The sequence below is a fragment of the Mercurialis annua genome, linkage group LG2 (assembly GCF_937616625.2).
Source record: "Mercurialis annua linkage group LG2, ddMerAnnu1.2, whole genome shotgun sequence".
NCBI lineage: Eukaryota > Viridiplantae > Streptophyta > Magnoliopsida > Malpighiales > Euphorbiaceae > Mercurialis > Mercurialis annua.
The window spans coordinates 42,150,187-42,166,345 of record NC_065571.1 but is presented as its reverse complement, the minus strand read 5'-3'; the positions used below and the strand labels follow the sequence as shown (position 1 = coordinate 42,166,345).

Genomic DNA, 16,159 nt, shown 5'->3' with positions numbered 1-16,159 from the left:
ATGTATTTTGAAGTAATTATATAAATATTCTATGGTTTATCAATTTATTATAAACAAATTATAAAATTTGGAATTTTTTATGAGTTTATGACTACAATTTTTTTTAAAGTAATTTTATGCACAAAATAAAATGTTAATTTTGACCAAAAAAATCTTTAAATGACGAAAGGGGGTAGTAGTTAATTCAATCAAACACCGGCAAATAACTAGTTGACTTTTTAAAAATCATGGAAAACCGAGTAATTAAAACCTATTGTCAGGAGGTAAATAGTAATTATCCCAATTATAAAACCTTACTGTTTCACTCATTACTTTCAGTTAATTCCCTTACAAAACGATTTCAGTAAGGCCTAATCACTCAACAATAGCCAACCTTGTCAAAAAAAAAAAAATCTTTTGTATCTAAATCTTTCAACAACTAAGTACATTTCATTATAGCCAATTATTCAATTTTTTCATAACAAAAGACAGCCAAACATCTTTTCATTTATGACCAAATCTTTTAATTTTGTCAATTAAAACTTTAACCAAATAGAAACAAAAGAATTTTAATATTAATCATCAACAACATGCACATGAACTTAGGCAATAACCTACTACCAGCAAAACTCAGCGACCATTCTCTAAGCTTTGTACATCCACATTTGTGGTTATCTACTTTTCATCATATGTTTCAAGTTGTAGAATAGATACATATCAAGAAGTAGAATACAATCCTACATGTCTCATATTCATATTCATACTCATAAAACCTATATAACTCTTCATTTCATTTGAAGATAAAGTTCCGGCAAAGAAGTCTTACTTGACGATGGGTCGACTTGGCTGTTAATTAAAAAATAGATATTCGTCAACCAAATAACTTCCCATGTAAAGCATCAACCATCCAAGCAAGAGATGGCCACTCAACTTCAGGAGCAGACGTAGAGAGACATTGTTGGAGTTGAATTCGTACATATCTTCTGATTTGACGGTCCGAGGAAAGAAAGTTCAAGAAACCACAATATGTGAGTGCATGAGGGAGGTTGAGGGAGAAAGAGAAAATAGAGTAGTTATTTAAAAAATATATGAAGCAACTTCAAGAGATGAATTAAAAAAAATATAGATTACAATTTAAGATCAAAAGTGACGTAGAACAAGAATTGTGAAATTACAAGTTCAAATCTTGTTTATAAAATAACAAAATTCAACTAATTAACTAAAAACTCATAAGGACACTAGGATAATTTGATTTCTGAAGATTACCAAAATACTCTTGAACTAACAAATAAGAATTTTTGCACTAAAATAAAAAATCTAGACTTGATGAACTTTCCAAATAAATTAACTAGCTGAAAATCCTTAATTCCATAAAAAAGATTCAAACTTCTAATTTTATAATTCTTGTTCTGCATCAAAGCATAGCAGCTAAACCACTTAAATGCCTCAACCTTAGGTTTTATGTCGCTAACACTAGTGATCACAAGATGCGTTATCCTAGATAGTCAAGTTTTAGATCATGCAAAACTATCCCCTGCTAAAAGTAGGAAGAAATATGCATCTAGCGATATTATACCAATTTTGAAGTGATGCACATTCCTAATTCAACAAGCATTGCAAAAAACAAAAGGTCAATAAATATCAATCTGAATGAAAATATAAGCAGCAATGTTTCTTAGGTTAGGAAATAATTAGATGGAGCCCGCAGAAAATTAGGATACTCCAACAATAAATAGAAAATGATTACCTTTGATATTCAAACCATTTTGCTTATTGCCCTAATAAACCAAAGCTATAAAGTGGCCACACCTGATGACAGAACACACATGTAAATGCATAAACATCGTGAGCCAATTAAATTCAGAATAGTTAATGCTTAAAAAAGAGAAGATGAAATTGGCAAAGGATAGGAGAATCAAGACTCTGAATTGATTACCTATCGGTTTAGCTAATGTAGGGATAGAAGAACAAACTGATGATAAAGAAAAGAATCTAGAAAATGGCAGCACTATGAGAGCTCTAAATAAGGAATACTAGAATCTCCGGTGCCTTTTTGTTCCCCTTTCCACTCAACTTTTTCTTTTATTTAAGAGTTAAAACTTTAAAGTTCTGGTGAACAGTGAACTTGGCAGATGAAGAGATAAAAATAAGTTTATTTGTTTGAGTTACTGGAAAGACATTTAGATGTTGAACCCACATACCAGCAATTCATTTAAGAATTTGACCCCCAATCTATGACTGACTAGAAATTAAGGTGCTCCATTTGATACACATTTATAAGTATCAGGTAATGTAGTGTGATATTTAGTTTAAAGCAACGCAAATATGAATGAAACTAAGCAACTTAGTGAGGCTCGGTATTAGTATAGACAAGATTCCATGGAGCAACGGCATCTATGCGAATAAGACACATGCAATATCTTCTCAAGACTACCCCACTCAGGATCCAATATCATTTTAATTGCAGGATATGAAGCTTTGCCTCTGTAATGTCCAAGACATTACAGCCTCGTCCACCCATTCTTTATTCAATTTTTTTTTGTTTCTATAGTTAAACTATCTAACATTTAATCAAGACAAAGCTACCGAAGGTCCAAATAAATTTTGATACAGGAACGTTCCCCTTCAATTATGGTCTGCCTTTCAGAAGTCTAGTTTACAAATACTAAGTATGCAATATGTGCACAACAGAGTATATACGTTTAGTATTTCACCAAGAGAATTTTCACAAATAAATCTTCAATCTTTCTAAGTCAATCAATGAATATGTATGTAAAATTCGACATACTATGCTAAACACTCTCCAAACTTATTCTCCAAATTAATGCTATTACACTACATATCTAAAGTTAGACCATGAGTGTTGTGCAGCCACACAGGCACGAAAGAGATGGCTAGAGAATAGGCATGCTTGCAGATAGATCCGGCAAATTGTGAGTGAGTACATGAATATATATGGAAAATTATAATCATGCGAGAAACAAGGACTAGACAGCAAGACATAACAAAATGCAGGAAAGAGAGAAGTCGAGCCCTTTTAATGTAAACTAACAATTTTTTTTTAACTACAATCAATACCCCAACACTATATAGAGGAAAACAAAAGGAAATGGATAGACAATGCAGCGAAAAGCATGTCAAGTTAATGGTAATGAATGCGCCCTAACATGCAAACCTTGAGGAAACTGTGTTTTCAAAAAGTTTCGGTGTACAAACTCGCTGAAAATTATACAAAACGTTTCAGACAAATTTGGCAAAAGAGAGTTAGATGCATGTTTTCCTATTAGGAAATCTAAACTTAATCAGTTACCCACAAGTTTCATCATTCACATTAACCACAATAAATCCTATCTTTTTCTATTGTGTTATGTTTTTATTAAAATTGTGAAACTTTAAAATATTAAATTCAAGGGATAAGTTCATTTAACTCCGTTGTGGTTTCGACTTTTCACACAAAGAGTCTTGTGGAATTTTCTACATCAGAAAGGCTCTTCCGGAATGAAATTGTAGCAAAAAGTGTCCAAGTTTTGTAATAAATGAAATATATTTTAATAAAATATACTTAATTGTTATAAATAAAATAAATTTTACTCGCTCAACTATTTTTAGTCCAAATTAGTCCAACTATATAAAAATAATTTGAGCAACTAGATTGTAATTTATTTATGTCAATAAGCCCTTCAACTAATCTTACTAACGTAATTAAACATTTTTTTGCAAAAAACTCATTACACGTGATCATATAGTGTAAAAATATTCAGAGAACCTGTGTGTCAAAAGTCAAAACCACAAGGTAGTCAAATAAATTAATCCCTAATTTCACTTATGGTGATAAAATTCGTATATGAGTTATTATTTGTTATAAACTTAAATTTTGACTAAATTTTAAAAAATTCATTCCATTAATTATTAGAAATGTCTAATAATTAATTTGCATTAAAATATTATTTTTTAATAAATAAAATTTGATATATATACAATTTTTAAAATACATAAACATATTCTTATATTTTTATTATTTACACGATTCTCCCACGTTTCATGTCCTTAAGTTTTTTAAATGTATCATTCTTCGGTATCCATTTTCTGTCGTTCCCATTTTCGTTTCTGTGCTACTTAGGTTGTTGCCTCAACGCCCCACTAAAGGCTCAAATGACCTTAATATCAAGTTGTACTTATAGATTTGAATCAAATGTATCAACTAATGAAAGCAACAGAGGAGAAAAGAGCTGGTTACTAGGTCCGGTCCCAACAAAGCAAGTAGTTGGGAAGGGAAATCCAAATACCAACGAAGCACAGAATTTAAACCATGCATCTCTTTGCAACGTAGAATTTGAATATTTCTTGCACATTGTAAGACCTGAAGCTTTCATAAATGACATCCAGTTCTACCATTTTGTGGAGTAAACTTTAACAAATGTATTTCTAATTCCAGCCTGACAAACCCATTCTTAGAAGTATTAATGTAAAACTGATAGAAAGCTTTGAAAATATTGCAGGATATAACTTCCGAATCATTTCCCTTCAAGATCATATTCATAGAGAATGCACAAACTAAGAAGAAAACATTTAGAGAATATGATGCTTTAACAAGTAACAACCGTAAACAGGTGATAAGCTTATAATAAAAAAACAGCAAAACGTTTACCCTCAAAAAAGCTCTGCCTTGAACTAGACCAAATGGTACAGGACCAAAATGCCGTGAATCACGGGAAGCATACATGTTATCCCCTTGAATCCAAATGTGCCCCTTTGGGACCTATCAATAAAAATCCAAATGCCAAGCAAAACTTATCAATTAGAATTGGCGGTAGTATATCAAATGAGATTAACACATGATCTCAAAGCATCAATTGACATAAAAATATACTTCATTTACATAGAATTTTGTGAGAACAAATATTTGATTGTCATACTCATCGGAATAAAATTTATTTCTACAATACAAGTTAGAATCTGAAGAGTAAAATATAGAGCTCGAGATTTGGTTTGATTTGATAATGGTACAAGTAGCCCCAAACTGTACAAACACAATTAAACATACAACATTTCTACTGGTTCATACACTGTTTCAATTAAAAGTGGTTGAGCCACATTACTAACCACAAAACTTGGAAAAAATAGGCATAAAAAAACCTAAAATTGTGAAAACATACCACAACAGTTCGAGAGGCATCGGTAACCGAAGGATCAGGCAAATAACTGACAATATCACCAGCCATTCCCACAATTCGTTTAGTAACAATTTTTCTAGGATCAATGGGTGACCGAACCAGCACAATATCACCCGCTTCCACTTTCCCCAATCGACGAGACACGTGTTCCACTAAAAGCACATCGCCGGTGAGATTCAGCGTCGGAAGCATGCTGGGACCGTACACCTGAAACCACGGGATTAAGAAATCAAAAAACTATAAATATAATTCAAAAATAATTGACACAGAGAGAGATTGTTGCGTGCGTACAAGAGTAGGGGAACAGAGATAGGAGCTGGTGACATGAAGAAGACAGAGGAATTTGGCAACTATTGTGGTTTGTGAAACTGCTTCTCTTACTATATTTTGCCAGTAACTCATCACTCTAAGCTTCTCACTCTTTTCTTTTGTCTCCGGCGGTGATGCATTTGTACATTTTTTTTTATCATGAAACTTCATTAAAGAAGTGAATATAAATAGAAAATATTTATCTTATTTTAGGAGTACTCTATCTTTTTATAGAGTATATAAATATCAAATAGTAATAATTATAGGAGTAATTTGTTAGAATTAATTTATCTTAATTAATTTTTTTGATGATTAGATAATAATTAAACTAGCAATTATTAAATATTAAAATAGTTTATTTTAATTAGAACTCTAGACAATTATCTTGACATAGTATTATAAATAGTTTATTTTAATTAGTATTTCAATTCTAATTAACTCTAAATAATTAACTGTAAAGTAAGTTTTTATCTTTCCGTTCGTAATTGACCGAAATTTGATTTCAATTTTTATTTTAATTAATCGTAACTAAATTTTTAAGATTTTATAAATTTTATTATAAAAAATTGATTTAGTAATTTGAGCTATCTTTTAAATTTAAGAATTAGGTGAAACAATTTAGAGTTCGAAGGATTAATTTTAGTTAATCGTAATTAAACGTTATTAGAGAAAATTGCAAGAATTTGTTTGCATCTTTTATCTAATATTTGTCATGGTAGCAAATAGGTGGCACACCATATCATCGTCACGTCACGCCATGTCAGCTCAGATATATATCTTTAAGTGGATGGACATTTTTAAAATAAAAATTTGTGTTTCGCAATAATATGGACACTTTTGAAAGATTTAGATATAAGTGAAATTTTTTATCAACGTTTGTTTTTTTTCTGTCATTCAACTTTTTCTTGTCATTGAATATTCTAACATTACAAACATCTCATTGATTTATTACACGAAGAATAATACGTCAATTTGAACTTACTCGGTTTGTGCAATTACGACCTTTTAATGCAATTGCGAAGAATATGGCAAAAGTGTTAGATAAATATAAGAATAGGATGTATTAATAAAAAAAATGTGTTCGTAAAATCATATGCAAGGTCTAACTGGACAAGGAAGGAGCCAAGCAACTATTAAAATGATAATTAAAAAAGTGAAGTAGGTAAAATTTATAAGTTCATATGTTAATAGATTAAATTGAAAAATAAGAAATAGTATAAGTTTAGGGGTGAAGATATGTTATTAAGGCAACTCCACCAAACATAACAATTTAAATTTCTATTAGTCGGCTGTAAACAAGAGTTTGAGTCAAGATGGTCGTTGTTGAAGCAAAGAACCTTCACTATTCTCTGCCAGTTCCGAGTGTTCAAGAAGTTGCAGCCCAACAGCTTGAGACGGTGCCACCCAGATACATCCGAGATGATACCACATCTTCTGCTGATGGGTTTCTTCTTGTACCGTTGATCGACATGAGCAAGCTAGTCAACTCTGATTCCCAAGCTTTAGAGCTTCAAAAACTTCACGCTTCTTGCAAGGATTGGGGCTTGTTTCAGGTAACCTCTCTATATATGTTTTTATCAGTTTTTAATGCATGGATTATGGTGAATTTTGATGGATGAAGGGTTCTTAAAATTTATAGATTTTTGTAGCTCTTTATTTTATCAAATGATTCATTTTGTTTAAATGTTTCTACAAAATCCATGGAGTTCGTTTACTAGTATTTTACTTTAACCTATAGCTCAAATGGTATAAGTGTTCCGCGACAAATTGCTAGGCCATGGGTTCAAATTCTCCCGCACTTCCCAAATATCAAAAAAAAATATCATATTTTAATAAGATGTCAATTGGCAGTTAATAAACCATGGAGTTTCGTGTGAGTCATTGAAGAAGCAAGTTCAAGAATTCTTTCAGCTTCCTTTGATGGAGAAGAAAAGGTGGGCACAGAAAGGTGGAAGTCTTGAAGGATATGGTCAAGCATTCGTAACCTCAGAAGAACAAAAGCTCGATTGGAACGACATGATCTTCCTCAAAGCTCTTCCCGTTCAAAACAGAAAATTAGAATTCTGGCCGGACAATCCTCCAAATTTCAGGTATAGAATTATAATATCGATGCGCAAATCCTACTTAAGGCATTTTCAGCTTACAACTTTTGTTATATTTGTTGTGCCACTCATAAAAGTTCGTAAGCAAATTGGTATATCTGTTCTAGGGAAACCCTGCAGAACTATTCTGAAGATATCAGGAGGATTGCAGTTTCAATAACAAAATTTATGGCCGTGATGCTTGAGCTTGCGGATGAGGATCGCGGATTTTATCAGGGTTATCAAGAAGGCAATTTTGATGTCAGGCTCAATTGCTATCCACCTTGTCCTCAACCTGAGAAAGTTATTGGAATGATGCCACATGCAGATATGTCCGGTATTACTCTGTTGCTTGATTGCAACGATGTACCAGGATTACAGGTTCTAAAAGATGGTCAGTGGATTTATGTCAAACCTATTGATGGCGCCATTGTCGTAAATGTTGGCCAGATTATACAGGTATGTAGCTTTATTTATTTGTTAAATTGCATAGAAACCGAAACGATCAAGCAGGAAATGACGAATTGACATTTTTTTTACAAGAATATACTATGAATATAATGAAGTTTCGTAGTTTTAGAACAGCTAAACATAAGATTTGGCAAGATTTCGTGCAACATAGCCTACTGATATAAAAAATTAAGAACTTTGAATACAGATGAATGATTATAGTAAATGATGCAGATAATGAGCAATGAGATATACAAAGCACCAGAGCATAGAGCAGTGGTAAACAAATCGAAAGAAAGGCTTTTCGTAGTTACCTTCTGTTATCCCTACTCATCTGTTACTGTTGGTCCAGCCAAACAACTTACACAGACATGAAATCCACCTCTATACAAGAGTAGCACATTGACTGAGTATTTTGACAGCTTTTACAATCGGAATCTTGACGTTTCATTCATTGATAGTTTCAAGATCTAAAGTGTAATAGCATAGATCTTTGAATATGGTATAATGAGGGTGATCGTAAGGTACACAATAAAATTCCAAATAGTTCAGTCATACATCACTTGAGGTAATTTAATTATTAGCACTTCTACGTTGAAAGAAAAAGATATGATGTGTCGGAGTGTAAAGTAAAAAGCATGATTGTTTTAATTTTAAACATGAATAAGATCATTTTGATGTATGCTTATAACTCTTAGTAAAGTAAAATTAAAATAACTCTTAGTAAAGTAAAATTAAAGATCCATTGTGTAAAATAATTATTAGTAGAATAAAAACTTATAAATGTAAATACCAAAAATAGGTATAATTTTGAGTTTGGATATATTTGTTCCAATAGGCAAAATTGGATCAAAATGTCTAGATTAGAGTTTAAGGATATATTTGAAAAAATAATCAAAATTATTAATATAAAAAATAATTCTTCCTTAAATTATGGATGAGGAAATGGACAAACTCATTCACATTAATACTCTTAAAAACGTAAACTATTACGATATTTTATTAAAAGTACTAATCAAGATATAAACTATTTATAATAAACTACTTACTTTAATATTACTTCATCATCTAGTTTACTAGCTAACGTAAATTATTTCTAATAAATTATTATTTGACACATTTTACTTTATAATATTTTATATAATAATAAATTTAACTATTAATTAAAATATTAAAAATTTAAGATATAACCATCAACTATGAGATAAATTACTCCTAATAACTACTACTACTAATTTAAAATCACTTTATCAAATTACATTATGCAAATAATATCAGTTAACTAAATCTCCATATTTCAACATTTAAACTACTAAAAATGTATGCATGTTTATCATTTACTTTGTGACTTTTATAAAAAAAAATATGTGAATTATTTTTTGTTTGCGCTCTAAAAAGTAAACTGTCTCACCTCTTATGCCTTTAACAATTATGATGAAACTGAAGATTGAAAGTTGAGTATTTCTAAATACATATCCCTTCATATGAAGCTTATTCTTACAATGAAATTCAAAATGTAACATTTAGGCAACTTTATTAAATACCGCTAAATAGTCCACAACAGTCATCCTTTCAGATTCCGAGTTTCGTTACTTGTCGTTGATGTCGAACAACATCCAGATCTCATTGACTCGGTTGTTAAATTCAAACGGAGAATTGTACTGTGCAACAGTGTACACAGAAGCGGAATCAGTACTACGAGTTTTTTCGATGGCAGCGTCCCATTTCGTGTCAGCAATGCTTGCTTGCAAGGCCGCAGCTTCCTCTCCAACACTTGAGTCACTCACAAACCCACTGAATTGCCTTACGGCTGCATATGTCTGTTTCCATCTCTGAACATGGAGCCCTTTTGCTGGAGGAGGGTTTGCTTGGTTTACTTTCGGAACGTAGAAACTTACGGTGAATGAAGATTCGCAGAACGGTCCGTTGCTTGGCAGGACTTCAGTAAGAACCGGAGCTGTCATCTCTATTTGTTCTCCGTAACTATTTTTCCCTTGAATGTAGTCAAATAACCTGTTACAGAAAAATAGATTCATGGTTTTAGCTTCTATGCATCTCATAGAAATGTCGTAATCACTTGTGGAATATTGATAGGAAAAAATGAATTAATGTTGCAATATTCTTACAATTCTCATCATGTGATAAGGCAAGTTAATATTTGCTTAATATTAGGGGAAATTTACTATCATCCCTCTACGGTAAATATAAAGCAATCAAATATACTTTCAATTTGCTCGGGTGGAGCCAAGGCATCCCAAAAGGGGCTATGGCCTCTCCCCAAATTTTTTTTGTTGGTTTAAATAAGCTCTTCAACATTTTTTTATTTTTGTAAAATATAGTTTTTAGGGTTAAAAAGATATATAATTGGCCCCCTGAACTTTTTTTTTCCTTCAAAAAATCTCCTAATTTTTTCTAAAAACATATGTAGTTATTAGATTTAAAATTTTATATAATTTTGACCCCTTTTTAAAAGCAATACTCACTCCAACCGGCCCCATCATGTAATTAGGCATTTGAATCTCCGGTATAATTTGCTGGGGTAGAAGTTATTTTTCGGCTTCCACCTCAGCAAATTACGACCAGTCCAAATTTATAATACTACAACCAATTTATTATAAAAGTTATTATATTTTAATAATATTTATAATTCGATAACCATCTTATAAAAAATTGCAGTTGGATAAACGTTTTGTAAAAATATATAATTCTATAACCATTTCAAACAAGTAACATTAAAAGAAAAACAAAAAGACAGAATCGAGATATCTTACTGTAAGAAACCAGTTCTGGTAGCATCAACAAGAGAGATGTCTTCAATAGGAGAAGTTGTCATCCAAAGAGACGAATTATAGCGACGAATTTCATAGCCATTAGCGACGTCAATAACATCATAAGAAGGACACTCTATCCGGTTGCAGGTTGGTGGGAATATCCCAACTCCGGTCTTAGCCTCATAATCATAATTTGAAGAGGAGAGAAGACTGAAGAGAAGCAGGGATAGGTTGCTCAAAATGTTAGCCATAGAATTTGTTGTTTTTGAGAGTTTAATTAATGCTTTGTTGGATTGTATATTAATGATGCCCTTCGTTTATGTCTTTTTATTCCATTTCTGTGGATGTTGTTTTGGGAAAATCATATGCAGCAGACCAATTGCCTCGTGTCTAGTTTCTGGATCACATATTTACAACCCCATTTCTTATCTATACCTAGAGGTGGCCATGGGCCGAATTGAACCATAAACCGGTCCAAAACCGGCGCGGTTAAACTTGATTTAAAATCGGTTAAATTTTAAACCGTGTTTAAATCGGTCTACTTCAATATTTTTTAGAATCTGAACCGTCGGTTCAGATTTCAAATCGTTTATTTTATAAAATATGTACTTTAAATTATTTTATATATGTGTATACATATAATTAATTATTAATACTATATTTATTTAATAATATATACTACTATAATTATAAATACTAATATATATTAATTTGTTATTTCATTAAATACTAATCATTAACTTTATTTTATTTTATGCTATATACAAATATATCAACCATATGTAAATAATTAATTAACAAAATTTATGGTAAATTAAATGGATTTTTTAATTTTAAGTATAATTAATTATTTATATTAAATTTATTTTTTATATTTATTTGATTTAAAATATTTAAATTTTCTCCGCTAAAACTGGAAATATGAACCGGGACCGGCCAGTTCCGAACCGGCATAGAACCGTTCAAGAGATGGTTTCGGGTCGGTTCAAAAATTTCTTGAACTGTGGCCACCCCTATCTAAACCCATTTTTCGTAAACTATTTTCATAAAATTTTGAATATTCATCAAAAAGTTTTTGTAAAAAAATATAAAAAATACTCCGAATTTAAAAACTTATTTTTTATCTTTTTATTTAAAAGTTTATAAAAATACTCCATTTTTAAAAACTGTTGTTAAAAATATGTTTTTTAGAAACTGTTTGAGAATATTTTGAAACCTTTCAATAAACTGAAAATGGTTGCAAATTGAGGTTTTAAAAACCATTTAAATTATAATTTTTAAAAATTGTTTGACTATTTAAAACTGTGGAGTGAAAAACAAAGATTTTGACGTATTGAGACATGAGTAACACTATGCAGTTTAGGAGTTAAATTTTGTAAATATTTAATTCTTTAGGCTAAAGTTTTTACTATTTTTTTATTACAAAAACTACTCATACCGTATGGAAAAACAACTGCAAATAGTCTGAGAGTCCAAAATTGGCATTTATTAAAGGACTGAATGCAAAATGCCAAATTGTTTTAGTAAACTCTTCAAACCTTTTAATATTATTCCTCCGTCTCACAAAAATAAGCCATTTAAACAAATATAAAAATTAAGAAAATAATAATAATTAGATTAGTTAAAATTAATTTATTTATGTATTTTTCCATTTTAAAAAATTATAAAAAAAAATTATAATAAAATAATTAATATTTCTCATCACATAAATATTTAAGACGTCGTCTAATATAATATTTTTTAATTTAAATATAATAAATCTAATACAAAAATTATTATTAAAAATCAAAAAACATATATCATTTATTGATCTCGTGCAAATCCGCCAGGAGTACGACTAGTTAGAGTTGAAATTTAAAATACATATACTATTTCAGAATTGTACTAGGATGCAAGAGAGTTTTAGCCTGATTGGCAAAACTCCTAAACACTGTGTTATCCTTTAGAGGTCTTGGATTAGACCCAGCCTTCTGCAGTGGACGGAATTAAAAAATGAATATCTAAATTAACTCTTATTAATTTCTGCTAACAACTCTGTTAAAAAAGAACTTAATTCAAAATCTACCTTCACACGCATGTAAAATATTAGATTATGGTAATTTTAATTCAATCTTTAATCCTCTATAAAATATTGACATCTCATTATCATACCTCTTGCTCTATGGGCCTACCCTGAGATGAGATGACACCCTTACTTACTTTGATTTTCTCTAACCTGTACGGAAAATTGTGCTGAAGTTTTTTTAACAGAAGGTGGTAGCAAGTGTTTCTCCTTGGCTCATGACTTGCGAAATTGTTTCGCTTTTAAGCTCAAACTTAAATAATAATGAGCAAAATAAATTAAAGTAAATTTACATTGCATGATTAAAAATTTAATAGTCAGAAGCTTAAAAATTGACAATAAAATAGGCTAATAATCACCGACGGTCCTCGACCTTTGCTCTAAACTTCCGTAAACCCCCCAACCTTTCAAAAGCTTCCCTAAAGCCCCAAACCTTTATGGCGGCGCTCATTCACGGTCCTTATGGACGAAAATACCCCTAAGCGCCGTCTTTTTTTTGGCGGCTACAATTCTATAAAAAAAAAAAAGACGGCGCCACGTGTCATCTGACATGTGGCAAAATATCTAAAAAAAATTGAAAAAACCCAAAACACCCTTACAACTATTAAAATTTAATTAAAACAAAAATAAAAAATCAAAGCAAATCAACCCATTCAAACCACTAAATTATCGAAATCGAACCGCCACAACCGAACCCGCCTCCGGTCATCTTCTCAGGTGAGAAAACGACCAAGCTCGTCGTCTTCTCACCTGAGAAGACGACCGTCTTCTCAGATCTGAGAAGACGAGTTGCTGCTCGTCTTCTCAGATCTGAGAAGACGAGCTGCAGCAGCTCGTCTTCTCAGGGAAGACGAGCTGCTGCTCGTCTTCTCAGATCTGAGAAGACGAGCATCAGCTCGTCTTCTCAGGGGAAGACGAGATGCTGCTCGTCTTCTCCGGTTGTGAGAAGACGAGCAGCAGCTCGTCTTCCCTGAGAAGACGAGCTGCTGCTCGTCTTCTCCGTTTTTGAGAAGACGAGCTGCTTCAGAAGACGAGCTGCTGCTCGTCTTCTGCACATCTGTTCTTGGAGAACAGATGTGCATCTGTTCTCCGAGAACAGATTTCAGATCTGTTCTTGGAGAACAGATCTGAATCTGTTCTCCAAGAACAGATCTGAATCTGTTCTCCAAGAACAGATTCAGATCTGCTCTCCAAGAGCAGATTCCGATGGGTCCGCGGCGGGCGGCGGGTGGTGGTCGGCGGCGGGTGCGGTGAGTGGTTCGGGTTGGCGGGCGGATTGACCGTGGGTTGGGTTTGATTAAGTAAATTTGATTTGGTTTAATTTTTTAGGGGGTATTTTGGGTGTTTCAATTTTATTTTGACATTAAATGACGTGTCAATTAACATGTGGCGCCACTATTTGTTTTTTCCAAAAAAAAGGACAGCCGCCAAAACCAAAAGGGTAGTTTCGTCTATAAGGGCCGTGAATGGCGCCGCCACAAAGGTTGGGGGGTTTAGGGAAACTTTTGAAAGGTTGGGGGGTTTACGAAAGGTTAGGGTAAAAGTCGAGGACCGTCGGTGATTATTAGCCCAATAAAGTACAAAAAAAGAAGCTTGAATTGCTTTTCTTGAATAAAAAGATCACTAGTAAATTTGTATCAAACATCGCTTGCATATATACTCAAAATGCCAGAAGCTACATGCCACCTTCAAAACACATCTTTATGTTAAATTGATTGCAAAGTGTTGTTGGTCAAAATTAGAGCTTTGAAGTGCTTTTGTTGGCAGTAAGTCGGTTCATGAGCCGCCCGTACAAATGAGTCATCTCATTGTAAGGATCAACACAACAAGGAGGCTTCTCTCAGCTGGTTTAACGATCAGACCATGCAAAAAATTTGAAAGTTTCGACAAATTCAGTTTGTTTTGACTACATCGATATTTCGAACTTGAGGGACAAAATTATAGACAAAAACAGAAACCAAAAATAGACGGAAAAAATAAAAGTGAGGGACTAAATAATTTAATTTTGTTAAAAAGGAACAAAAGTGTAAATTATAATATATGTGTGGGCGACTTTAAAGTAATTTATTCTTTCTTTTTGATATTATCATGAGGTGATCTGAACGAATCTCAACTATAAGATAATATTTTGAAATTTTTCATATTCAAATTAATCAATATTAGAGTCTCAATCGGATGGTCTCTTGCGAAAGATAAAATTCTAGCCATTTATGGACATTGATTTGATAAGATATGCATGATGAAATACTAAAAACATTGATTGGTGTTTTTTTTTTGACAGAGATAGACCTACTCCATTTGTTAGAAGGATTAACGGGAGTTAGTTTAGATAAAATATGTAACGACGACTTAAAGAAAATTGGCAAACCAAAATGACTAGTTTTTATTAAATATAATCAATTTAAATTATGAATACATAGATTCATTTAAAAAGATGATGCAATTTTTTGCAATCTTTCATTATATTTTAATTTTTTTTATCTTGGACTAGTGTCCAGTAGCTAGGCAAGGTTATTAAACTTTTTACCAGCTTTTTTTATATTTTAATATTCATCTTGGACTGTCAAGTGTCAAGTAGCTATGCAATACAAAAAAAAAACATAAAAATGGTGCAACTATATTAGTTGGCATTTTTATAAAGTATATAAATAAAGAAAATAAGCAATGAAAGTCAAATTTTATGTAGGCCATAAAATAAAGAAATGAAAAGCAGCCATGAACATTATTATATAAACATGCACATTCTCTTTTTAATTCTTAATTGGCAAGGAATAAAGGTAATTGAATATACTTTTTATTCTTAAATATATTTTCACCTAAGAACACCATATAATAAATCCTGTCTTTATTTTCCTTAGCGGGGTAGTGCACTCTTTTGTTATTTTGATTGGTATTCTCCATTTCTTTTTGTTTTTAGGCAAACTACATGTTTAGATCCCAACTATTTTCACTAAATTTAAGTGTGTGTATTTTACTTTTATTAAAAATGAGCCCCTCCATTGTTAGCATAAAAAATATGTCATTTAGTCCCTAATTGTTTTAGTCTTAGGCTATTAGCTTTTTATATTTTCTTTTAGTAAATTATACTTAATATTATTTGAAAGAAATTTAAAATAATTCAACTAAAATTTATTAAATTTAAATATTGTATTTTTATTTTGTTATACGACAATATCTATTTAATTAATAATAGTTCGTGTCTCACACTGCTGAAATTTAAAATTTGTGTTTGTAGATATCTCTTTTTCAAACAACCAGTAAAGTAATTAGAATTTTAAGCGGCCAATGTGTTTGACGAAAACATGTTCAGATGACGAGCTAGTGATATATTTA

At 31.5% G+C, this 16,159-nt stretch overlaps 3 protein-coding genes across 4 annotated transcripts; 1 reads left to right on the top strand and 2 right to left on the bottom strand.

Annotated features, from left to right (window-relative positions):
• Positions 1 to 522: 522 nt before the first annotated feature.
• On the bottom strand, positions 523 to 5,640 carry LOC126670052 (uncharacterized). 2 transcript variants are annotated; one of them, XM_050363705.2, is made up of 5 exons: positions 5,445 to 5,640; positions 5,136 to 5,360; positions 4,628 to 4,738; positions 1,727 to 1,788; positions 523 to 962 (listed from the first exon to the last, which is right to left on the bottom strand). In XM_050363705.2, the coding sequence occupies exons 1-4, from the start codon at positions 5,631 to 5,633 to the stop codon at positions 1,750 to 1,752; spliced, it is 564 nt and encodes a 187-aa protein (XP_050219662.1). In that variant the 5' UTR covers positions 5,634 to 5,640; the 3' UTR covers positions 523 to 962; positions 1,727 to 1,749. The 2 variants fall into 2 exon arrangements, with proteins under 2 accessions (XP_050219662.1, XP_050219663.1); XM_050363706.2 differs by having other exon boundaries at positions 523 to 959.
• A 1,085-nt stretch (positions 5,641 to 6,725) lies between these two features.
• On the top strand, positions 6,726 to 8,610 carry LOC126670645 (protein SRG1-like). Its single transcript, XM_050364422.2, has 4 exons — positions 6,726 to 7,015; positions 7,314 to 7,552; positions 7,672 to 8,002; positions 8,228 to 8,610. Exons 1-4 carry the CDS (start codon positions 6,776 to 6,778, stop codon positions 8,366 to 8,368), a joined length of 951 nt encoding a protein of 316 aa, XP_050220379.1. The 5' UTR covers positions 6,726 to 6,775; the 3' UTR covers positions 8,369 to 8,610.
• A 797-nt stretch (positions 8,611 to 9,407) lies between these two features.
• On the bottom strand, positions 9,408 to 11,109 carry LOC126670646 (uncharacterized). Its single transcript, XM_050364423.2, has 2 exons — positions 10,765 to 11,109; positions 9,408 to 10,006 (listed from the first exon to the last, which is right to left on the bottom strand). The coding sequence occupies exons 1-2, from the start codon at positions 11,013 to 11,015 to the stop codon at positions 9,583 to 9,585; spliced, it is 675 nt and encodes a 224-aa protein (XP_050220380.1). The 5' UTR covers positions 11,016 to 11,109; the 3' UTR covers positions 9,408 to 9,582.
• Between the last annotated feature and the right edge of the window lie 5,050 nt (positions 11,110 to 16,159).

Coding starts and splice junctions, on each gene's coding strand:
- LOC126670052 (XM_050363705.2), bottom strand. CDS start 5,633: ATGAAGTTTCATGATAAAAAAAAATGTACAAATGCATCACCGCCGGAG. Junction 4,739..5,135: donor ATGCCTCTCGAACTGTTGTG/GTATGTTTTCAC, acceptor TTTTATTGATAG/GTCCCAAAGGGGCACATTTG. Junction 1,789..4,627: donor AAGGCAGAGCTTTTTTGAGG/GTAAACGTTTTG, acceptor TTCTGTCATCAG/GTGTGGCCACTTTATAGCTT.
- LOC126670645 (XM_050364422.2), top strand. CDS start 6,776: ATGGTCGTTGTTGAAGCAAAGAACCTTCACTATTCTCTGCCAGTTCCG. Junction 7,016..7,313: donor AGGATTGGGGCTTGTTTCAG/GTAACCTCTCTA, acceptor GTCAATTGGCAG/TTAATAAACCATGGAGTTTC. Junction 7,553..7,671: donor GACAATCCTCCAAATTTCAG/GTATAGAATTAT, acceptor TATCTGTTCTAG/GGAAACCCTGCAGAACTATT.
- LOC126670646 (XM_050364423.2), bottom strand. CDS start 11,015: ATGGCTAACATTTTGAGCAACCTATCCCTGCTTCTCTTCAGTCTTCTC. Junction 10,007..10,764: donor ACCAGAACTGGTTTCTTACA/GTAAGATATCTC, acceptor TTTCTGTAACAG/GTTATTTGACTACATTCAAG.